The sequence below is a fragment of the Uncinocarpus reesii genome, genomic scaffold (genome assembly GCF_000003515.1).
Source record: "Uncinocarpus reesii 1704 scaffold_3 genomic scaffold, whole genome shotgun sequence".
Taxonomy (NCBI): domain Eukaryota; kingdom Fungi; phylum Ascomycota; class Eurotiomycetes; order Onygenales; family Onygenaceae; genus Uncinocarpus; species Uncinocarpus reesii.
The window spans coordinates 245,303-267,308 of record NW_003052498.1 but is presented as its reverse complement, the minus strand read 5'-3'; the positions used below and the strand labels follow the sequence as shown (position 1 = coordinate 267,308).

Sequence of the window (22,006 nt, the reverse complement as noted above, 5' to 3'; positions counted from 1 at the left end):
CAACTATGGAAATTGTCCAGTCCGGCCTGTTCGCATAGCTACCTAATACGCATCACCGCCGAGCCGACTTCGCCATGTCGAATATCCCCAAAGCGCGCAGGTCCAACGTGGTCGATCTCACGGTCATCCCCGACAAATGGGACTACTATCCGTGCATGGAGCGCTCATACGTGAAGTCCTGCACGTTCACGAATCTCTCTTCATCCACGCATATCCGCCACTCCCAGCTCAAGGATGTCAAACTACACTCTGAAAATGGGAAATGCAGCTACATCGAACACTGCAACCTCGCCGCCTGCACCATCTCAGACAGCTACCTCGGGCGATGTCAGCTGCGGGATTCGCGCGTGGAAGGCGTAGGGCACATGGAGCGTTCGACGGCGTCGAACTCGGAGCTCGTGGGTGCGGGGAATATCGAGCGTTCCACGTTCCGAGACAGTAAGGTGGGCGGGAGGACGACCGTGACGCGGAGCGAGATAAAGCAGTGTAGTCTTGGGGAGAGTAGCCGAGTAGAGAACAGCGTTCTGGATACGGTGTTTCTATGGAACAGCCAGGTGGACAAGGCTGTGCTGACCGGCTGCGACGTGAAGGACTGTAAGATGACCAAGACCAAACTGTCCGGGATGGTCCTGAGGTACGGTATCTGGAACGGGGGCGATCTTGTCGGGAGAACGAGCAGGGAGCATGAGGTGATTGCGATGCCGCTGGAAGAATGGAAAGCTCGCGAGAGTCTCGACGAAAAGGGCAAAGAACAAGCGCAGGAGGCCGACTCCGAAGACCACACAGCGGTAAGGCTGATAATATTGATTGTATTGGCATAAGCAGTCCAGCCATCCAGCTAACTATCCTGCAAGGCAACGCCATCACCTGTCTCCGATGTCCCAGCAAACGCAAAAGCCCCATTAACGCTCCATATCAACCCGTCTGCACCGCCGTCGTACGCATCGCTCCAGCAGCATGACGAAGACGACTCCCAGGCGAGGGTTTCGAGAGAATTCACGCCTCCAACGCCTTCATCGACCAGTTTTTCTGACGTGACCGAACTCGTGGACGACGAAATGGAAACGGTCGACCCCCGAAGCGCGGAAAAGGAGCGGCCGCCTCCACCATATCAGCCATAATTCACCCTGCAGCGAAGTGGCCGCAATACACACTTTATGTCTTGAGCGTTTTGACCTATCAGGGCGTTTGTTTTCTATCCACACCTACCGCATTTGCAAGGGAGTCAAGTCGATATTTTCTGGATGGTGAGTGCGGGCAAGGGCATGGCGGGATAGGCGTTTCTTGGGGGATGCCTATTATCAAAGGAATGGGTTAATGACACTCGGTGTACGAAGCACCCTCCATCTGCACTCTCCCAAAGACTTGTTCGCAGCGTTTGACGATCCAGCTGCATCGTGTAATCATAAAGTAACTACTCCGTACTGATAACAGACACATCCTCTCCACACCTCAACCCAGTCCACATCACCACAGCAATACGTGTGAGTATCAGGCCAACTCCAGTCTCGTCGCTGTCTGATGTAAATCGTTTAGTCATCTGCCAAGATCCACTAGTTAAATCCATCCAATGGAAATAGAGCCTATAAAAAGGCCCAGCAACGCACGCCATGATTGGGCAAATTACAAAACAACCAAGTTCCCTCAGTTCCCATTGGTGCAACACACTTGCGTTGGCTGTGGCTGACGGACCCACATTCCAAATTAAGCAGTGCACCGCCCCCTGTTTCAGCCCCGTCGAGGATGCCGCACTAAGCCCAAAGCAGCCGCGTGCTTGCTGTCTCAGCGATTTTTCAACCTCAACCGCTGTCCACGAGAGTCGCTCCTCGCAACCGTCTTTCATTCACGTCCCTTTGCGCACTCCCGATGGCTTGAGCCGTTTTGCTTTCCTTTGCCGTTGTGCTCGACCATCCGACTGCTCTGAGTGGGCCAGAGAGAGCGAACACCTGTCGTGGGTTTTAGTCTTGGCCAAGTCGTCATCGGCGGTCCAGCCGATCAGCGCTCCCAGCCTTGCTCATCAGGTCAACAACATCATCTTCCTTTGCTGCGAGAAGCTCGCTATATTACCCATTCCCTCTCGCTCCCTTCCCGCGTTCTCTCGTCGAACCGCTCGTTCCGCACCGCTCCCCCGAGTTGACCGCCCGTCGCCATGGCAGCCAACGAATACTACAACTCAAATAATCAACACTCATGGAACCATGGGAATGTCCCGAGCTCCCCTCAACCTTATTCAGATCCTTATGGCCCCCAACACAGTCAGTTTCCTTTAAATTCAGATCATGATATTTCAAGCGGTGGAGGGAAATACAATTCCAACGATTACGCAGATGATATCCCTCTGAAGCCGAATGCGTCGCAACCGGGACGACCGGAATGGAGCGATGTAGAGACGCATTATGCCCCAGGTCAATACCCACACTCCTCGCACTCGCCAGAAATATCTGCCGGTCCATCTAAAAGAAAACGACGAAGCCGCTTCAAAAAGATCCCCTGGGTTGTCTACATCACCTCTGCCATCCAAGTCGCTGTGTTTATTGCAGAGCTTGTGAAAATGGGTAAGCATTGCTTCATCGCCCATCCCTCCTCTCACCGGAGCTATACACATTCTAACCTAAACTGCTCATCGTCAAATAGGCCAACTTACCGGAACACCCATCATGATTCGACCACAGTTTAACCCCATGATCGGCCCTTCGCCATATGTCCAAATCAATATGGGAGCTAGGTTTGTAGCATGCATGCGAAACGTGAAAGGTGTTCAAGATGCTCCAGAGGTGATGCCCTGGCCTTGTCCTGATTCCCAATCCGATGATAGGGCAGACCCAAAAAATCAATGCACCCTCTCTCAGCTCTGCGGATTGGGTGGTGTACAGGACCCAAGAGCTGGCGGATCAATCGATGACAAGCCTGAGCCCAACCAGTGGTTTCGATTCATCATTCCAATATTTCTCCATGCCGGCCTTATCCACATCGGTGTCAATCTTTTGGCGCAAATGATTATCGGAGCAGACATGGAAAGAAACATCGGTTGGTGGAGATTCGCTATTGTGTACTATGCTAGCGGAATTTTTGGTTTCGTGTTTGGCGGCAATTTCGCGGCGCCTGGTATTGCCTCGACTGGAGCGTCGGGTTCCCTCTTCGGGATCCTGGCACTCTGCGTGCTCGAACTCTTATACAAATGGAATACCATCAGCCGACCGGTGACTTATCTTCTGACAATGATCCTTGCCGTCGTTATTTCCTTCGTTCTAGGCCTCCTGCCAGGCTTGGACAACTTTTCTCATATCGGCGGATTCTTGATGGGCTTGGTGCTTGGTGTCTGCTTGTTGCGTTCGCCCGATACGCTACGTGAGCGGATTGGCGTCTCTACCCCCTACCTTTCTGTGAATGGTGCTCCTTCTCGAGACGCGAAACAGTTCATCAGGCAGCCCATCGGATTCTTCAAAGGCCGTAAGCCCCTCTGGTGGGGATGGTGGCTTTTACGTGTCGGCGCTTTAGTTGGCATATTGGTTGCCTTCATCTTGCTCATCAACAATTTCTACAAATATCGATCAGAGTGCTCATGGTGTAAATATCTCTCTTGCCTGGTAGGTACCACCTTCTTCCCGTCACCACTTCCTTCCCACAACTGGTCAATGACCGTCTGAGGCTAACGATGTTCGAATGCAGCCGATTAAGAATTGGTGTGATGTAGGACTGATCAAGACCACTCCGGAACAAAGCCCAAATTCTCGCCGTGGTTTACTTGCCGCCACGTCAATGGGCCAGGCATGGCTTTAAGCTTGTGCCTGTTCCCCCCTCTATTTGATAAAGCAACCGCAACTTCTACCTTTCTCTGTTCATTATACTGATGACATAACGCAATTCTTCTTCGTCTCATATCCAATCTCATCTTGTCCTTTTCCTCCATTCCCCATAAAATTACCCCGCCTGTTTTGCTATCAATGCATTTTGCACCAGCTGTGTGGCGTTTTGAGCTGGGAGTGTGGAGTAAGGGAAGTATTGCATTACATTCACCGCATTTGGCATTGTACCGTTATATATTAGGGATATAGTATGGGCAAATACGTTGTTGTTATTTCTCCGACCGCATTGCAAACTTTGGGAAAGTTTGGGTGCTAAGGACGAATGTCTTGTACATAACATTGATTTATCTGGTATCCTACGGACAAAAAGATACCTCGAATAGATCTTTCGAAATCGCCCTGAATCCAAAAATTTCTATTATTTCCAAAGTATACGCAAACGCTCTAATCAGACGTAGTATATAATGCCCAGATTTACTGCTTAGGTACCTCCCATTCAATCTCCTCTCCCTGTCCCTCCACCCACGGCAAGCACGCATCCCACAACCTCTTGAATTCCCCATTCCCAATCGCCACAATCCTCTCCCAATCACCCAGGTCGTTCCTCAGGAACCATGCCATGAACGCCACAACGACCAAGTCCGCATAGCCCGCCTTGTCTCCCTCAAAGAACGGGCCTGATTTCTGCTTCCCCGGCTCACCACGCAACATTGTCGCAAGCGTGGACAGGGGTACAGCGAGGTCTTGCCAAACCCGCTCGAGCTCGTCTCCTGTCGCAGCGAGTTCGGCGAGCGGCTGGCCAAACAGCTCAGACCGGGTGCGGTTGAAGTATTCCTGGCCCGCGGGGTCAAGGTATTTAACCGTCTTTGGGAGAGCGATGCGCCTTTGCTTGACCATGATTTCCGACATGATGCTCAGCACAGCCATAGCGAGCGGGTAGCTTGCGGGTGTGGGGAAGAGCGAAGGGTGGTGCGGCGCCGGGAACGCGGATTCGAGGTGTAGAGCGATCGGGGTGCTGTCGTTCATGGCATAGTGTTGTGGATTCTGGGACCAAAGAGAGGGCTTATGGATTATGGCGGGGAGTGTGTACGGGAGATACTGGGGGACGATGGGGGGAACGGAGAGAGATTCAAGGATCGGGGCGATGTCGGGGTAGGAGATGAATGATTGGGTGTAGGGAATGCGCTTGAAATTGAGGACCAGGCGAGTGCGCAGCGTGTTAGGAGACCACGATTTGGAGGTTCCTGGACTCGTCCGTTAGCAGTTGTGCGGTGGATAGCGGGTGCGGGTATGATAGTTAACTACCTTCATTGGCGCTGGTGATGTCCAAGAAATGGACTTTGTCTTGACCTGCCATGACTGCTCAAATGCTTGACTGACGAGATGTCAGCTCAATGGATGTGTCAATGAGACGTGCCTGGAGGAGATATAAGATCGCAACGCCCTCCGTCACCAGCCGCCGATGACAAATCCACAGCAAGGCGGGGAATCTCCACAGCGTCAACCTGGCTTGTCTCGTTGTCCAGCGGACGTGAAAATCCTCAATCTCTTGCCTTCCATTGCGGACAGCTACGGCCAGTGAGGATGGCTCTGATCGGTGAGTCTTTGTCAGTAATCAGCTACATGGAGGATGGAGGCTTGTCCATCACCAAATCCACGGCGCCACTGCCGTCAGGGGCCTCCCCAACGTGATGCATGCCACAAAAGCAATACCAAAAGCATCCACCATTGACCTCCTCCGAGTTTCCGGAGCACCTCGAGACTAATCCATCAGTCTATCGAGTTTGCTTGATCGACAAGCACCCGACGTCTCTTCACGCTACGAGAATTAGAAGAGTCTTGCATGCGCTTTGGATATAAATACGGCTTGTTTGGCTGCTTTTTTAACCTCAGCCTCGCCCGGTCGAAATCGATTGCCACAAACTGCTGCGACTCTTCGTTCCACAGCATATTGGGCTCATAGAGGTCGTCGTGAATAACACCTGCTCTGCTCAGCGCTTTTGCGAGTTTCTTCTGGGCTCTGCGATAAGCCTTGCATTTTGCACTATCCTCGTCATTGAATCCTTCCAGCTCATGCAAGGGTTTCCCAGCCCAAGAAAGTAGTAAATAATGCACAACTTCGTCCAGGTTGTCCATAATAAAGGCATGCTCCAAGTCCACGGCTCCGAAGCAAATGGGAATCTGGTTTCCTTGCATCTTCTCCAAGAATGCGTATACTCGCGCTTCATGTTGAAGCAAATGAACTGCTTCGATAACAGTCCCTTTACCGACAAAAGTATAGCCATAGGGGAAAAGAGTCATTTTGAAAAGGGCACCTATTCTTCCACAGATACTTAACGGGACACACCCATCATCACGGTCATTATTTAGTTGCTTGTCAACAAGTTCCGCTACCTTGGACTTTGGAATCGGATGCCTGCCACAAGCGCTTTGATTTTTGTGGATCGAAAAGTTAGGGCAGTCTTTATCAAGCGGGGACTGGTTAGCTAAACCGGCCAGGCACGTTTGCGTGCAATAGAGAGCCAACGGCGATCGATGTCGCGAAGGAAGGGTTGATCGCTTGGTAGGGCGACGGGACGATGGTGATGATGGCGGAGAGGAGTGCATTATTGTACGCTTCAGGGACATTCCAGTCCCCTTTCTAGTAGGGTCATCCCCCTCGGACCCCTCAGTGGATGTATTCGGGTCAGTATTTTCTGTGCTATCGTGTTCATCAGCACAGCTTTGTTTCGCTCGTTGGCTAGTTGCTCTTGTCTCCGGCCGGCGATCAACCGTGTCTTCCACTGGGCTCGACGGGGCAAAACTTGATGCCGAAAATGAAGTATCTGGGGTTTCGTCCTCCTTGCGGAACTTTTCAAAGAGGAAATTCACATCAATCTCCCAGGTCCTTAGCGATTGTGCCGCCTGAGTTCGCCAGCTTTGTGCCCTTCGTTCTGAGCCGAGCGCTAACAGGCTGAGGGAGAGTAAGGAGGCTATTGCCGTCTTGGGGTGTGCAAAGTTATCCCCTGGGGTTTCAGCTTCTATATCATGCTTAGGCACCGTCAAATAGTAATACAGTGTGTTGGGATCTTCTGCTTTGATCTGGAGAAAAACAAGAGCTTCTCCCGTGCTCAAGCAGCCGTACTCAACGCCTTCCTTGATCATGTAGTCAAATGTTTGGGTAAGTGCTGCTCCCGCAATCTGCTTGTCGCGGTATATCTGTTTTTCTTTGGAATTCGTGGGAATCAGGTGAACCTGGACGATATCTTCCCAAAAGTCGGATACCTTAATGCAAGTTTTCAAGGCATCAGGAGTAATCTTGTGTGGGGCTTTGTATTCCATGATGTATAACAAGGAGTGGCCACCGTCATCCTTGCGGTAAACGCATAATTGATCAGATCTCGGCCTCCAACCGTTAGCTTCCCGTTCCTCTTCGGCCAAGAAGCTGGCGTGGTTCTCAAAAGAAAGGCCGCCTCCCAGGGCGGGCAGTCTGTCACCAGTCTCAAGTTGCAAGAGCCCGGACACCACATCTGTAACTTGTTCCTCAATGGCATACCGCTGATAGCCCATCAGATCCAGCTCGCTGCCCAGTTTCCTACGAGCAAAGAGTTCACCAAGTCCGGTGAGCTTTTCCAAGGATGGAAACCTGCGGATTGGATCTGAACTTGAAGGGTGCAGCACACTTTCAACAGTTTGTAATAGGCTGCTGCGAAGGGCAGGGAAGTCGTCCCACTGCTTCAAAAACAGGGGACAGAGACGGCCTTTTGGAGCTGTGGTGCCTTTCGTAGTCAATTTGATATCGTAGTTGACTTGGAGAGGAATGGTCATCAACTGGTGGCAATGCTTTAGAAAGTCGAGAAATGAGGTTGGGTTGAGCCTGCGTTCGGCTTCTAGTCGAAGTTCTCGCTCGTGCTCGAATAGAGCCTTATAATTCGGCTCCTCAGCCATCTTGAAAAGTTCATTCAAAAGAAGAACAAATAAAGCAAAGGATGAAAAACCAGAAGAAAGTTGTGGACATTTGAAGCGGATGGACGGGTGTATGTCAAGGTTGTTTCTGGAGTGAGAGCCGTTGCTGCCTAATCCCCCTTCACGGCCCCTGAACTGCACTGAATGTGACACTGCAGGAATGTGGCTTGAAAGGGACAAGATCTAGTTATGTGATGCCCAGCTTGTGAGATTGTTCCCTAGGAGCCGGGTTAGCTAGCTATCTACTTGGTTAACTCACTCAGTCAGAGACGATGCCACCTTTCCGATGCACCGCCCGTCCCTGGAGAGTTCTACAGCGCCAACCATGGCCGCCGTCTACAGTTGCAACGCCCCGTCTTGACCTTAGCCAGCCCATTGAAGAAGAGAAATCCCCCGTCTATCATCCAGACCGCTTTTACCCCATTCGTCTTGGTGATGTCCTCGACAATCGATACCAGATAGCTACTAAGCTGGGTGTTGGCACCAGCTCGACTGTTTGGATTGCCAGAGACCTTCATCAGTAAGTCCATCAAATCTACTGGAAGCTACTCTCATACTTACCGTTGGGCATAGATGGAGATGGCTGAAAGAGAAATATGTTGCAGTGAAAGTCAATGCTAGTGGTCATCATTCTCTTCAATCCAAGAAATCCTTTGACACTGAAGTACATTTTCTTCAATGTCTTGCCGCCACAAATCCTAAGCATGAAGGATACAAGTATGTGAGAAAATTGCTTGATTCCTTTCTGTTGCCTGGAAAATCAGGATCTCAAAATCATCAGTGTATTGTATTTGAGCCAATGCGTGAAGCTCTCTGGCTTTTTCAAAAACGGTTTATTCAAGATGTGATACCCCTAAGAATTTTCAAATGTCAGCTGCAAATGCTTCTGAAGGCTTTGGATTACCTGCATTCTGAGTGTCATCTTATACATACTGGTTTGTTCATAATATTCTTGCCTGCAATGTCTTGACTAACTCATGGCCATTAGACATAAAACCTGACAATATCATGGTAGAATTTAAAAGATCCAACATAGAACAGTAATGGAAGCATGGTTGCATCCACTTCCCCAAAAGCAATATGATGAGGGCCGTACAATCTATCTCTCTGCAAACAATTTTGGAAGGCTTGTCAGGGGTGCTGGATATGTGCAACTTTCAGATTTTGACTGTGCAGTAAAAGGAAATGGCAAAAACAATGGCGCCATCCAAGTGGATATCTACCGTGCTCCAGAGGTTATTCTTCAGGCTGGATACTCATACAGTGCTGATATATGGAATCTTGGTGTGATGGTGTGTCTGTTCCCTACCCTGCAGCTTTTCCTAACATATGCTGAATGTCCGGGCTATATAGCTGTGGGACTGGCTTGAAGGATCGCCACTCTTTACCGCTGTTGATACAAACCGTGGAAATGAATATGATGACATCAATCACCTTGCCCTGATTACGGCTCTCTTTGGACCGCCGCCGGACAATCTCCTCCGTCAGGGGGAGAGGACAGACTTTTTATATGATGGTAAAGGAAAGTGTCTCACGGTTAATGCTTTGGTCGGCGGCTGATTCTAAAAAAAATTTAGATTTGAAAGAGCCGTACATTAAACCCACACCTAACGAGTTCGGCTTTGAACAGTCCGTCAATCGCATATCCGGCGAGGAGAAGGAACAGTTTATCAAGTTTGCCAGGCGGATGATCAAATGGCAGCCCGATGAGCGAAGCACTGCTAAGGAACTGCTTAAAGATCCTTGGTTGGATGTGAAGCTGGCATAGGCCGGCGTGATTTTCACATGCCAGTGAATGGATTGATGGTAGGGACGCTCAGCAGGTCGTTGGATTTTCCTTCTTTCATTCAAACACCATCATGTACTGTTCCAATGAATCTCGTCTCTTGACAATGGAGTAGGTAGCACTCATCTACCAAGTTATCTGGGCTCATTGGCCGCTACGATGTACAATCAATAGGGCTAGCATCTCATGAAGTTTTCATGCTGCTATACTTGGTTCAAATCAAAAATTCTGGCTAGCTTGTGTATCCATTCTTATCAAATAAACCCAATTAAACCACATCTAAAATATTGTTGATACCGGCAGGAGAACGTATCTATTCCCCATAGATATCGAGAGAATGTTATTTCGCGCAAATGAATCTGGGGCGTAACTATCCTGTAGTTATGACGGATCGATGCTTATTCAAGTCTAGCAAACTAACTGTAGATGCCAGAATACTTTTTATATCATTGCGTATTTGTTGGAAGTCAGGCTAATACAACCCTCCATTGAAAAGGTTGCCAAATGGGAATTCTGTAATTACCGAGTCTAATCAACTTAACATATAAAATCCAATAAAACCGCACTCTTGTCCTAACTCTTATGTGATACAGTACATTTTGACACCAGCTTTTCACGCCAGGCGAAAAACGCTAACTTGATTTTGTCTAACATTTAAATCCGCCATATATTCCATCATTGTGTGCCTGCCTTCCACTGTTCTCTCCACTTTTGGGCCGGAAGAGTATTGGGAACTGGCTGACCGAAGCCACATCCGCCAAATTTCTCGAGAGCATCAATGGGTCCCAGGCAATGACCGTCACCGAATGCACAACAACCAGACGCACAGTCAGCATCGGACGAGCAGGCACCAGTGATGTATTGTTTTCCGGCACCGTTTCCCGGGCCATTGGTTGGGTTTGCTGGTACAGTTGAAGAGGCTGTCATCATCGTTGTTTGTGATGTTGGAATTGGGTCCTCGCCTGGTTTGTCTGTTGGAAGGTTCCCAGCCGTAGTTGTAGTCGTAGTAGGGGGGGAAGTAGTGGTGGTTTCAGGAGTCTCTGAGGAAGTAGTGGTAGTAGCTCCCGGGATCTCTGAGGAAGTGGGAGTTTCTCCAGGAGTCTCTGAGGAAGTAGTGGTAGCTCCAGGAGCCTCTGAGGACGTAGGAGTAGCTCCAGGAGTCTCCGAGGAAGTAGTAGTAGCTCCAGGAGTCTCTGAGGAAGTAGGAGTTTCTCCAGGAGTCTCTGAGGAAGTGGGAGTTTCTCCAGGAGTCTCTGAGGAAGTAGTAGTAGCTCCAGGGGTCTCTGAGGAAGTAGTAGCCGCAGGAGCTGTCGAAGTAGTTGGAGACGGTTCGGTTTCTTCGCGTTTACGCGGCTGAGGGCCGCCAAACCCGCAATTCTTGTTAAATGCCTGACTTCCTACAGGCGCGCATTTACCGAGATAGAAATCACAGCAGCCAGAGATGCAGTCTGTGTCCTTAGCACAGGAGAGAGGAGGCTGTGTCGGTTGAGCGGCGGTCAACAGGAGCGCTTGGATCCATGTCAGTCTTAGCATTCAAGAATCATCATGCATGAATAAACCCACAGTTAAATAGAATGAAACCAAAAGCAAGGCTTTTGCAGCTAAAAGTAGGCATTTTGATCGATCGGCAATTGATAGGTAGTGGTCAATCTTGTCAATGATACGGGAAGGCGATTGTAGCATGCAATGCTCTTGATAGAATCCTGTGTGTGCAGTTAAGTGATGAAAGCTTTGATCAATACAGCTTTCTTCATCCTTTTATATCAGTTCGCTGCCATCTGCTGGCCCATTGACTACACAGCCATGAGCACAAACCTGGTAGCATTGGCCGTGCTTCGGAAATTATGGTTGCCTGAGAAATATGAATGACGCTGCATTAGATTAATCTATATGACCGATGCGTCCGCGCGAGCAGTAGTATTTCTTTCCGCCACCACGAGGCGCATTGCGAGGTTATATTACGGGTCTAAGACTGGGAGCTTTGTGGGCGACATAAGGACGCACCGCGGCTTTCATGCCAGATCCGTTGGAAAAGGCCCCAGGTTGGGGGGGCTATGCAAGGGGCATTGATTGTTTTGGGAAAATGTGTCCGCTTAGAGCACGTTGGGTTGTCTCAGGGCCTCCGAGACAGCACACCGGCATTTTAAATAATAATTGTGACGAACAGGGCGACAGAGTGTCCTTGGGAGTGATGCCGTCTGTGATGTTCTAAGTCGGTTGAAGTCGAGTTGGAGAACGAAGATTACATAATAGACTAAATACTGACTAAGCATCTCTTGGCACATGCGTCAGCGGCGGCTGACTAAGCATTGGGCTGTGATGTCGTTTCATCTCAATCTCAAGACTTCGCTGGCTGTTTGAACGACGACGGGATAACTATCTTTGTATCTCAGTGTGATCTGCTCTACTGCATGCTATACCAATCGGTTTGTCAAACACGCACGCTATAAGCACCACAGGCCTGGGCTGTGATCCCCGTCCTTCAATCGGCTCCCTCATCGTCTGTCGCAATGTTTCGCAGCTTTGACCGCCGTGTCACTCTTTGAACATGGAGGCGTTTGCTTCTGCTGCATCGGAGTCTTCAATAATCCCGCGGAAACGCCGGTCAACACGTCTTTTGCGAAAATGCGAACGATTTATATGCAGCACCGCAAAATACTTCCCACTTGTGTTCGTCTATGCGGTTTCCACATGGGCCGTGTGGATACAGGCCACCGTGGGATTTTCATATGCTAAAAGTACTTGGATAGGTACGTCTTCGAATTCACAGGATTGGTTGTCTTTACCGTTTTTGACTTATCTGAGTAGCCCTAACTTGATGATGTAGGCAATACCAGCGCGATAGCGGGGATCTTCTTTTACGCCTGTTTAGCTGTCTCCTATACGGTCGCCGTTTTTACCGATCCCGGCTCACCCGCCAATGCTCCCATTACCCGATCAGGGAAAAGTAACCGACAGGATTATAGCCACCTGCCTACCACTGAGGTTGCGGCCTACAACGCGTTGACTGTAAATTCTTCAGGCGGGAAGAGGTACTGCAAGAAATGTCAGTGTGCTAAACCGGATAGAGCCCATCATTGCTCTACGTGCAAAAGGTGTGTCCTGAAAATGGACCACCATTGCCCTTGGCTGGCAACCTGTGTCGGTTTCTACAATTACAAGGCTTTCCTGTTGTTCTTGATTTATACTTGTATCTTCTGTTACATCTGTTTCGCGGTGTCAGCGACATGGGTATGGAAGGAGATGCTGACCGAAGCGCGTTACGCGGACCATGCTTTGCCAGTAAACGTCATCTTGCTAGCTATTATCTCCGGAGTTATTGCGTTGGTATTAACCGGGTTCACCGCCTGGCATATTAGTTTGGCAATCCGTGGCCTGACAACTATCGAGTGCCTCGAGAAGACGAGATATCTATCCCCGTTGAGGAAAACGCTCGACAACCAGCGGCGGCAGTTTGCTTCTTATGACGGGCATCGCGATACCGGCTTTAGCAACACTTTGCATAGCTATGGGCAGCAACTAGTTGATATGCATGCAAATGCTATACCCGGTGTTACTCGGGAGGAGGAAGGGGAGGAGCGCCCTTCTCCAACTGTCACACGTCCATTCGACACGCACCATTTAGCTGATGCATATAATCCCAACGAGCACGCTGATAACTACCGAACACCTGCACAACAGTCTCTTTACCGATCTTTTGGAGAGCTAGAACGGGATCGGGAGCGAGATAGGTACGAGGAATATTTAGATGAACGGGATTCGGAGAAATTCCCAAACGCATTCGACCTTGGTTGGCGGCGGAATCTGACCCACCTATTCGGCCCAAACCCACTCCTTTGGGCGCTCCCTATTTGTAGCACCATTGGAGACGGCTGGCATTGGGAACCAAGCTTCAAGTGGCTGGAAGCGCGGCGTGATATTGAGCGTCAACGCTTGAAACGATGGGAACAGTCGCAAGGGCAAGGGCAGCAACCAGTGCAAGTTCATTATCACCCACAACGACAGTCAGACCAACTCTGGCGTGATGGATATCCAGTCAATGAGGATTCGAGCGCCGCCCGGTTCTACGATGGCCCGGGCGAAGTGCATCACTCTCCTGCTGGAGTTTCCATGAGGACTCTCCCGCGGCCGTCTCGGCGTCAAAGGCCCGCTGACGAGGACAGCGATGCGAATGTTTCCTCAGATCGATATAGCACGAGTTCTGATGAAGAACGAGGCTTGCAAAATCCAAAGCACAGCAGCGGGTCAAGACCCGCTGGGGAGCGGGAAGATGGGTGGCGTGATTGGGATTGAATGTTTGGCGTTTGAACAGGACGGAGGTGCTATTATCGGTTCGGGCATCATTCTTACGCTTGTTTTTGGGAGTATACCACAGGGACCAGCGGGTTGGTGTTGTTGGTTGGGATTTGTAAGACTATACGGAGTATTAGATGCAGGATTGTAGTTGTATCGGCCCTTCGCCGAAGTTAGAATAGTAATATTGAATACACTCGGGTCGATTTTAAAAACATATCCGCGAAAAGATCGCCATTTGTTAGAGTGGGATCTGGTTGGCCATTTATACATGAAACTGACAAAGTGTTCTTTGGGCTCTTGGTCAACATCGTCAGTGCACAGAGAGCTTGTCTCTAACAACACCACAATAGTTGAACGAGCCTAATGATCCTACACCATTCCAATGCCAGTTTAATCAGCCTATTTTCCAAATAACCCTTTTTGCATACCACTGCCGACGCTCCCTCCTGCCGCAACCATGGCAGCCCCCGGCCCCACCCTGCGCCGCCTCGTGAAGGAAGCCCAAGAGCTGTCCGAATCCTCTCCCTCCCCATCTCCCTACTTTCACGCCCACCCCATTTCCGACTCCAACCTCTTCGATTGGCACTTCACGCTCGCCGGACCTCCCGAACCCTCTCCCTACGCCAACGGCATATACCACGGCCGCATCATCCTCTCCCCTCAGTACCCGCTCCGTCCACCGTCGTTCCGCTTCCTCACGCCCTCCGGCCGGTTTGAGGTTAACCGCGAGATATGCCTGAGCATCAGCGGCCATCATGACGAGACGTGGCAGCCTGCGTGGGGGATCCGGACGGCGTTGACTGCGATTCGGAGCTTTATGGATGGGGACCCTAGGGGGCAGGTTGGCGGGGTGGAGGCGAAAGAGGAAGTGCGGAGGGATTGGGCGCGGAGGAGTCGGGAGTGGAGATGTGATGTGTGTCCTGGGAGGAAGACGAATGAGGAGATTTTGAAAGAGTGGTGGGAGGTCTGTAAGAGTAAAGGAGTCGCGGTGGAGGATCAGGAGGATAGGGCGGTGCAAGGCGACAAGGTACCGGAGGGATTAAAGGCGAGCTATAAAGATGAGAAAGCGAAGAAGACGGATACTGAGGCTCAGAGTGAAAAGGGCATATCGTCTTCTCAGAAGTCGCAACCGCAGAGTCAAGAGACTGAAAGAGGTTCGAATATCGCTTCTGAATCTGTACGAGCGCCTGTTACACCCTCAGCCCATGCTTCGATGGGTCCGGCTCAGTCTACTCCCGTTTCATTTCCAGCAGCGAAGCGGACGCAAGTCCAAACATCTCAGACGCAACCGGCTACAACAACCGCTTCTACCGCTAGCAGAGCAACGCAAACCACGGCCGATCCGTGGCTGGATAGAGCCATCCTTGGTGTGATAATGGCTCTGGTGCTGATGGTCTTGAAGAAGATATTTTACGCTAATTCATCGGAAGAACATCTATAGAGAGCATCAATTAATGCTCATCAGGTATTTCTATCCCTTTCCGGGTTCCAAGCTCTTCAAGAAACAGTGATAGCTCTGTGCCTGTACTGATCCGAAGACTCTGACACGTCTAAGCTTCCTGAGTTGGGAGCCGCTATTAAGATCAAGGGATCCTCTGTTGCTATTATCATTGTATGCAACTGACGTTATATTGAGCTGGATCCTGGACGGAGTTCGTCTTGTACTATTATGATGGAAAACCTTGGTTACGCCGTGATAGTTTTTAAAATGCCGGACATGCTCAGCAAGGGAAACGGGCAGTGGCTATAGCGGAAGGAGAGTAAACACAATTGAGGTTTACCTAGCCGAACGGGGTTTTGGGGTCTCCAGAGCACCCAGAAAGGCAGAGGGCCCAGGTAGTTTTGTTGATACAATGAATATATTCAACGCAGCCAAAGTGTTTTATGGAGTGCCACACAAATTGAGAAAACAGTGATAGAAAAGTTAATTTTCCAAGAAACCGGTGGCTGGGTGTCTTGAACCGTTGATTCTTGCAGAGGAAATTTGCTGAGGCGGTCCCTTTTCATCTGACTTTATCCAGTATTCTGGCGTTTCGTCCTCTGCAGGCTCTTCATAGTCAACACATTCATCACTGGCAACAGCTTCATTATACCTTTGCAAGTCCTCAATTTTAGAGCGAACATAAGGCTCTCGGTTGCCGTGAAGACCTGTTTCATACGTAGTCCTTGCGACCCTCTCTGTAATTGAGGCTTTCCCATAGACATAGTTATCAAGCAGGTTCCAATAGAGAGGGTCGAGGCTCCAGCCGTTTCTGTTGAGCTGTTCTTTCAAGTGGGTGGAATGCAACTCAGCCATAGTCATGAAGTAATCAAGGGATGATGAGAACGTATTTGACAGCACTAGATTCTCTGCCAGCCCCCCGTACCTGATAAACTCATTCATCCCAAGCGTCACTGGAGGGCGTTGTGCTCGCCACGAGTTTGAAGTATCGAAATCTGGAGCGCCAATCTTGTCCCAGTCCACAGACCATAATTCAAGTAGCACCTTTGAGATCTCGCTGTATAGAGTCTTGAGCGTATCTTCGCTAATATCAGGATCCAAAACATCGCTTTCCTTCTCGTCCGTGGTAGTGTCTTTCTTCATCAAATCTTTCATTCTCACACCTTCAATCAGGGCATGATGATAAATGGCCCGAGGCCTGTTGGGTTATCCTCAGCGGTTCCATGAGCGATGACCTCCGGTACCGGGATAGATGTATGCTGTCGAAGGAAGTTCATCAGGGCGACCTCGTTTCGGACCTTGTCTTCGGGGAGCACTGATTTCCCAGGAATAGGGAACCGGATTAGCCAGTCGGGCTTGCCGTCCTCCCAGTGAAGCCGAAGAGAAAAGTTGAATGAGCCGCAGTGGTGCGAGACATAGTAGCAGGCTTCGTCTTGCCTGAATGCTCCCGCAAGGTCACAGACCGCAGGGACGGATTTGCTGAGCAGGTTTGCCCAGTCCTCCACCAGACGCTCACGTTTCGCGTCAAAACGAGTGTCAAAGCGCATGTTGCTCTAAATTAGATACGATAAGCAGCCGGCTCATGTCTCAAGCCTGTTCGAGTTGAGTGAATGATAATCATAACTCGCTGCCAGGGAGGTCAACGCGCCAAGCATAGGGGCTTGGCAGGAAGCCATCACTATTTGATTGCTTTCTATATCTTTTTCAGATTCGATAGTGGTCGAGAACCGACTGAGACTTGCCTTTTATGCGTAGAGATTCGCAGGCGAAGTAAACACTGGAAAATCTATTCAAATTCACAACTAAGGCGGAGACACCTCAAGCAACTAAGGGTACAAAAACGGTCATTTTGAGCAAACGTACCTCGTACATACAGCATCCACGAATATAGTTAATCGAAGGAAAACATCCCAAGGAAAATGAGCACCAGCTTCATCAGTCAATGCTTCCTTTAGAGATTTGGGAAACTAGTGATCATTGTCTTCACTGTGAAATTGCAGTGAACAGTGTGAGATAAACCATGAATGTGGCGAGGAAGGAAGGAGATCAAACGAAAACATTCTTTTTGTGCGAAATAAAAAAAGAAAAAGAAAAGAAACTCCTCACTCCTGATTGCTCCCTAACCGAGAATTTTCAGGAATTTCGAGATAGAGAACAAAGGGGGGAATAAGGAGAAATCCCATCAAGTAAGAGACCCTTTGAAGGGAAAAAAGTAAACAAGTCTTCCGTTTTTCCTCCTAGCTACGGTGGCATTAAAACATTTCCGCGGTTCGAAGCTCGTATCACACATGCAAATTGGCACATTCCATCAAAGATTTAAAGGGAAGGGGTCGGGAAGGAAGAATATTGACTGTTGGTGGACGGTCCAGAAATCACCGATTTCAGGGAACGATACAAACGCTGGGAACTCGCACAACTGATGTTTGCGGGGGGGGAGGTGTAAGCGATTAGGGGCGGAGAATTGCAAGAGGGCGATTGGGGATACCCATACTGTCAGAGACTGGCGCTAAATAACAAAGACGCTTTTCTGCTGGCGCACAAGGAATAACCCGAAGTTAAAAATGAGCCCGAATCTTTGGCGTGACAAACTTTGTCAGTTAAAACCTTTAAGCGGCATTGCGATAACCTCCACGGCGACCGCCTCGGGTTTTCGAACCGACAGTGCTCCAGCCTTCCTCGTCCTCGACAGGAGTGCTTGGCTGCTGTGGTGCTGCCTTGGGTGCGCCGCGACCTCGGGGGCCCTGCTGGCCATGCCCTGAACCGCGTCTGCCTCCGCCTGTTCTCCAGTTGCTGTTTGCTCTACTGGCAGGCTGTGGCCGCGTCACATCCTTAGGAGCCTGGGGCTTTTCTTCTGTGGGAGTCGGAGCGCCCTCTTGAGTAGCGCCTGCAACCTCCCCATTTCCGTTCTCTTCCATTCGCTGAAGAATTTCAAAATTTGCACCTTGGGCCACATCAGAAGCACCCTCCTTCGGGCCATCGGCGTTTGCGGCACTGGCGGCAGCAGCTGCTTCCTTTGCTTTTTGTTTAGCCAACTCCTGCTCCTTAGCAATTCTCTCCTGTTCTTCTTTCTCGGCTTTAGCCTTTTCTTCGCTTTCCTTCTTCTTCTGCAGCCGCCTCTCTTCAATTTCTTTTTCTTTGGCGGCTGTATCAATCGGGCGAGCGCCGCCGAAAATGCTGGATTTAGGCTCACCAGTAGATGGAGACTTTACTTCACTGTCAGGAACCGTTCTCTTTTGAAGATTGAGCTTCGGTCTCATAGCCAGAGCCGGCCCTGTTGGAGCAACGGGGGAGGCTGGAGAGGCTTGTACAGCAGCTGGGGCTGGGGTTGGGGCTGGAGGCTGTGCAGGTTGGTCGGGTCGCATACGCGCTCTCCACTGGTTGTCGAGTTCGGGAGCCGTAGGAGCTCTTTCTGGGGGTGGACGTTCCTGGAATTCACGCCGAGGAGGCCTTGAGCCATCTTGTGAGCGACCTTCACCCCATGCAGGGGACGCTCGGCGGATCTGTGGACCTTCTTTGCTTCGGGGACGACCGCCTTCTCTGCCAGCTGGTGGGGCTGGTGGGAGAGGACCTTTACGTTCCCAGGAAGAGAAATCCCTGATTTTGCCATCTGCAGGTTCGTATGGGCGGCGGCCAGCGCGTTCACTTCCGGCATCAGACATTGCGTCAAAGCCTCGGGATGCATACCCTGGACGATCCGAGCCCCTTCGTTGGGGAAGGTCAGGCAGTGGGCCTTTTCGAGACCAGTCGCTCAGGTCTCTGGACTCATGACGGTCCTTGGCTAGGAACAGTGTTAGCCCCCAATCCTCATGAAATCTAAATCCTTGAGTACGCACGAGGTTCTGCAACGCTGACTCTAATATTTCTCCCTTGGAGGGAAGTTCCTTGGAACGTGAGTGCTTTCTTAAGCCCATCGAGAGTGGCAAATTCAACATAGCCAAATCCTTTTGGGGCCCGAGTCAACTTGTCTTCCACGATGCGAACGTTGGTCACTTCGCATGATGCGAATAGTTCGGCGATATCGGCTTGGGTAGCATCAAAAGACATGTTTCCAATATGTGCAGTATAAGGGGGTTGGGTAGGGAGGGGAAGTTCCTCTCGAATCGAGTACCCACGCTCTATCCAGTGTTAGCGCAGCCCATGTCTACGGAGCGTTACCCGTACCATCACGTTCATGTCCAAATGACGCCGGCGCACCACCATAAGTACGACGTTCGCCACCGTAGCCTGTGCGGGACTCGCTAGATGCTAGTCTACGTTAAATACTGTGCCGTATTCCTATGGACTTTGAACTTTGCGTACCACCTAAACAAAGTAGAATTGTTAGCACTGAACGAGAAAGGTAGCGTGATCGGGTGAGAAAGAACCTACTTGGAAGAGGAAGGTCATCCATCTCATCGGCCCAAGAGCCAAAATCTACCGGGTGTCAGTGCTAAGAACGGTTTTGTCTGTCGTATATCACTCACTCTCATCCGCCAAGAAGGCCCCGACGGACATCTTCTGGGCTTTGGATTTAGCGGGCGCTATGCGTTCCAAGTTAGCTACTATTCAGGTTCCAGGGAGCCATGCCACAATGAGGGCTTGCGGGGCGGAAGCGACTGCGAAAGGTAACGCACCCATGATTGCAATTGATGGTCACACGAAACGCGCTATAGCTCCGCGCGTTTCTAGTCGAGTCGATAAGGGCTGAAAGACAGGTAATCTTTCAGCGAACGCGATGTTGGAAAGCGTGACGGCGCCTGTATGATCAAGCGACGGGTAGGGTTGACGTTCGTGGTGGTGTGGAAATTGTGTCTTTGGAATTTTGGGAGGACAAATTTTAGTTGATGACGCTAACGCGGAAATTTACGCTATTATTAAGGCTAGGGCGGGCGGCAGGAGCCAGTCCGGCAGCTCTGCACACCTCGATTTCCCGGTAGCAACGGCGTGGATCGGCTAATAGTTGCAGTGAATGTCTAGCCGTAGCCTTCAATCCATAGTTCCACTCCAATGCTGCAACTTTGATATCTCCAGATCGACTCTTGTGGAAGTCCTTCGGGCGGCAGTGGCGGCGCTGTGATTGGCCCGTAGCCGCGAATCGAGCGCGGTTAAGCTGACTAAGCTCCTCTCTCCTCTTTTGCTGGCTGGGGGAACGATGGACTCGAGTCTGCAGCAAAGCCTGTGTAGACAGTCCAATGCCGAGTCAATGCCATTCTAAATGTCTGTAGACAGCGAAAACTATGGGTGACACCAGCAGCCATGCATCCCATCCCTCTTCATCGCTGATTCCAGCCGTCAAAATTGGTGCTCTGAGCGGTTAGTAACCTCTGAGCTTGATTTTTCTATCTCGATAGCTAACAAGATGCAGGGACCGCTGGCCTTTTGTATGGCGCTACCTCTGGTGTTCTGAAATTGAATCGCCATCCTGTGATCCATTCCATCTCACATGGCATTCATTGGTTCGCGTTTGGGACCTCCTTCTGGTGTACGTTCCGTTCCGACCGGGGATTCCGATTGTGTTTGTTTCGCTCACAAAGACTTAGGGGTTCGAAGCAACATTCTTAGGATCCAGTTCCAGGAGAGCCCAACTTCAAACCAGCGCGCCTATGCAAGTGCAGTCGCGGGAGGATTGTCGGGCGGTGCAGTCACTTGGTCTATTCGTAAGTAGCAGTTGGTAGATGTCTCCTATCCGGTCCCATCGTCTGATATCGTAATTCACAGACAGGCGCTTTGTTCCCGGGATGGTTGCTTTCTCCCTTCTCGGCTACGTGGGCCAGCTGTCGTACAATATGGTCGATGGCTGGCATACGCAGCGAGTAACCCAGCCGAAGACGCCATTAGTAGAGCGCATTGTCGAATCAAAATGGATACCTATCAAATCTCTGTCGGATGAAAAGTACAAGGAGCTGTTGAACGAGAAATTGCTGGGCGTGGAAGTAGAAATTGCTTTGATTGATGATCGTATCAAGGAGCTTCGTGAATCTTAAGGACCTGAAAACAACTCTTGAGCAGAAAGCACCTGGGCCTTGGCTAAGTACCGATATATAATTTTTGCATTTCTTGCAGTGCATTCTGCATGCCAACAGCTGGTGGTCGTTTTGGGCAATCCCGTGTGATTTGCGCATCTGTAACTGTTTAGCACAAGAACTCCGGATCAAAGCTCTGGAGCCATTAGCCATTAAATGTAAAGAATCCTCCGTAGAGAGCCTCCGTCACTTGACCCTTAAGAGCTGCCATTGGGATGCTGCCGAGAAATGCAATTCATTTTCCACATCATCCCGGAAAGGCCATTTCATGATAGAGCTTCGTATTGCATGGCATAAAAAGCCTGATCAAGCCTATAATTAGTGCTGGAGCAGGGTTGTGACAAGAGACTGAAACTTTATTTAGTTGGTCAAACTTGGGCGTCGTCCGTTTGTTCCAGAATGTAATTAAAATGTTCTGGCACAGGGCTTCTGCAGAATGCATATGCAGCCCATTGATCTGCACGGGAGGACAAAAGCAAGAAGATCGCAGCTTGCTCCTGAAGCTCGTCTCGACAAGCTCGCGATATCAGCTCCTGAGTCAGCAGAGTCCGGCAGCCCGGATGCGATCATCCCGGCTAGCACGGCGCCAAGAGCCCTGGAGTCCGCTATCTGGCCCCTTGGCCCAGGACCTCCCCAGAGAATCTCATCCTTTTTGCGGATGCACGCACGCGGAACTGGAACTTCCCTTCTCCTTCAAGATTCCTCTCTGGCTCGACCTATGGACGGACGA

General features: G+C 50.3%; 10 protein-coding genes across 10 annotated transcripts; 6 read left to right on the top strand and 4 right to left on the bottom strand.

The window, feature by feature from the left end:
• Nucleotides 1–74: 74 nt before the first annotated feature.
• On the top strand, nt 75–1,121 carry UREG_04829 (uncharacterized protein; the record flags this gene model as incomplete). Its single annotated transcript, XM_002584094.1, has 2 exons — nt 75–788; nt 855–1,121. The coding sequence occupies 2 exons, from the start codon at nt 75–77 to the stop codon at nt 1,119–1,121; spliced, it is 981 nt and encodes a 326-aa protein (XP_002584140.1).
• Nucleotides 1,122–2,149: 1,028 nt separating this feature from the next.
• UREG_04828 (uncharacterized protein) lies at nt 2,150–3,780 on the top strand (the record flags this gene model as incomplete). Its single annotated transcript, XM_002584093.1, has 3 exons — nt 2,150–2,555; nt 2,635–3,587; nt 3,670–3,780. The coding sequence occupies 3 exons, from the start codon at nt 2,150–2,152 to the stop codon at nt 3,778–3,780; spliced, it is 1,470 nt and encodes a 489-aa protein (XP_002584139.1).
• A 500-nt stretch (nt 3,781–4,280) lies between these two features.
• On the bottom strand, nt 4,281–7,733 carry UREG_04827 (uncharacterized protein; the record flags this gene model as incomplete). Its single annotated transcript, XM_002584092.1, has 5 exons — nt 4,281–5,050; nt 5,187–5,396; nt 5,540–5,568; nt 5,671–7,191; nt 7,342–7,733. 5 exons carry the CDS (start codon nt 7,731–7,733, stop codon nt 4,281–4,283), a joined length of 2,922 nt encoding a protein of 973 aa, XP_002584138.1.
• Nucleotides 7,734–8,794: 1,061 nt separating this feature from the next.
• UREG_04826 (uncharacterized protein) lies at nt 8,795–9,519 on the top strand (the record flags this gene model as incomplete). The annotated part of the gene is made up of 3 exons (XM_002584091.1): nt 8,795–9,043; nt 9,105–9,267; nt 9,329–9,519. 3 exons carry the CDS (start codon nt 8,795–8,797, stop codon nt 9,517–9,519), a joined length of 603 nt encoding a protein of 200 aa, XP_002584137.1.
• Nucleotides 9,520–10,212: 693 nt separating this feature from the next.
• Nucleotides 10,213–11,152, bottom strand: UREG_04825 (uncharacterized protein; the record flags this gene model as incomplete). Its single annotated transcript, XM_002584090.1, has 2 exons — nt 10,213–11,045; nt 11,101–11,152. The coding sequence occupies 2 exons, from the start codon at nt 11,150–11,152 to the stop codon at nt 10,213–10,215; spliced, it is 885 nt and encodes a 294-aa protein (XP_002584136.1).
• A 933-nt stretch (nt 11,153–12,085) lies between these two features.
• Nucleotides 12,086–13,830, top strand: UREG_04824 (palmitoyltransferase PFA3; the record flags this gene model as incomplete). Its single annotated transcript, XM_002584089.1, has 3 exons — nt 12,086–12,287; nt 12,365–12,583; nt 12,761–13,830. 3 exons carry the CDS (start codon nt 12,086–12,088, stop codon nt 13,828–13,830), a joined length of 1,491 nt encoding a protein of 496 aa, XP_002584135.1.
• Nucleotides 13,831–14,290: 460 nt separating this feature from the next.
• UREG_04823 (uncharacterized protein) lies at nt 14,291–15,274 on the top strand (the record flags this gene model as incomplete). The annotated part of the gene is made up of 1 exon (XM_002584088.1): nt 14,291–15,274. One exon carries the CDS (start codon nt 14,291–14,293, stop codon nt 15,272–15,274), a length of 984 nt encoding a protein of 327 aa, XP_002584134.1.
• Nucleotides 15,275–15,757: 483 nt separating this feature from the next.
• On the bottom strand, nt 15,758–16,821 carry UREG_04822 (uncharacterized protein; the record flags this gene model as incomplete). The annotated part of the gene is made up of 2 exons (XM_002584087.1): nt 15,758–16,411; nt 16,519–16,821. The coding sequence occupies 2 exons, from the start codon at nt 16,819–16,821 to the stop codon at nt 15,758–15,760; spliced, it is 957 nt and encodes a 318-aa protein (XP_002584133.1).
• A 1,059-nt stretch (nt 16,822–17,880) lies between these two features.
• On the bottom strand, nt 17,881–19,891 carry UREG_04821 (uncharacterized protein; the record flags this gene model as incomplete). Its single annotated transcript, XM_002584086.1, has 6 exons — nt 17,881–19,052; nt 19,108–19,389; nt 19,436–19,519; nt 19,643–19,687; nt 19,738–19,794; nt 19,888–19,891. The coding sequence occupies 6 exons, from the start codon at nt 19,889–19,891 to the stop codon at nt 17,881–17,883; spliced, it is 1,644 nt and encodes a 547-aa protein (XP_002584132.1).
• A 599-nt stretch (nt 19,892–20,490) lies between these two features.
• On the top strand, nt 20,491–21,237 carry UREG_04820 (uncharacterized protein; the record flags this gene model as incomplete). Its single annotated transcript, XM_002584085.1, has 4 exons — nt 20,491–20,566; nt 20,619–20,735; nt 20,794–20,910; nt 20,972–21,237. 4 exons carry the CDS (start codon nt 20,491–20,493, stop codon nt 21,235–21,237), a joined length of 576 nt encoding a protein of 191 aa, XP_002584131.1.
• Between the last annotated feature and the right edge of the window lie 769 nt (nt 21,238–22,006).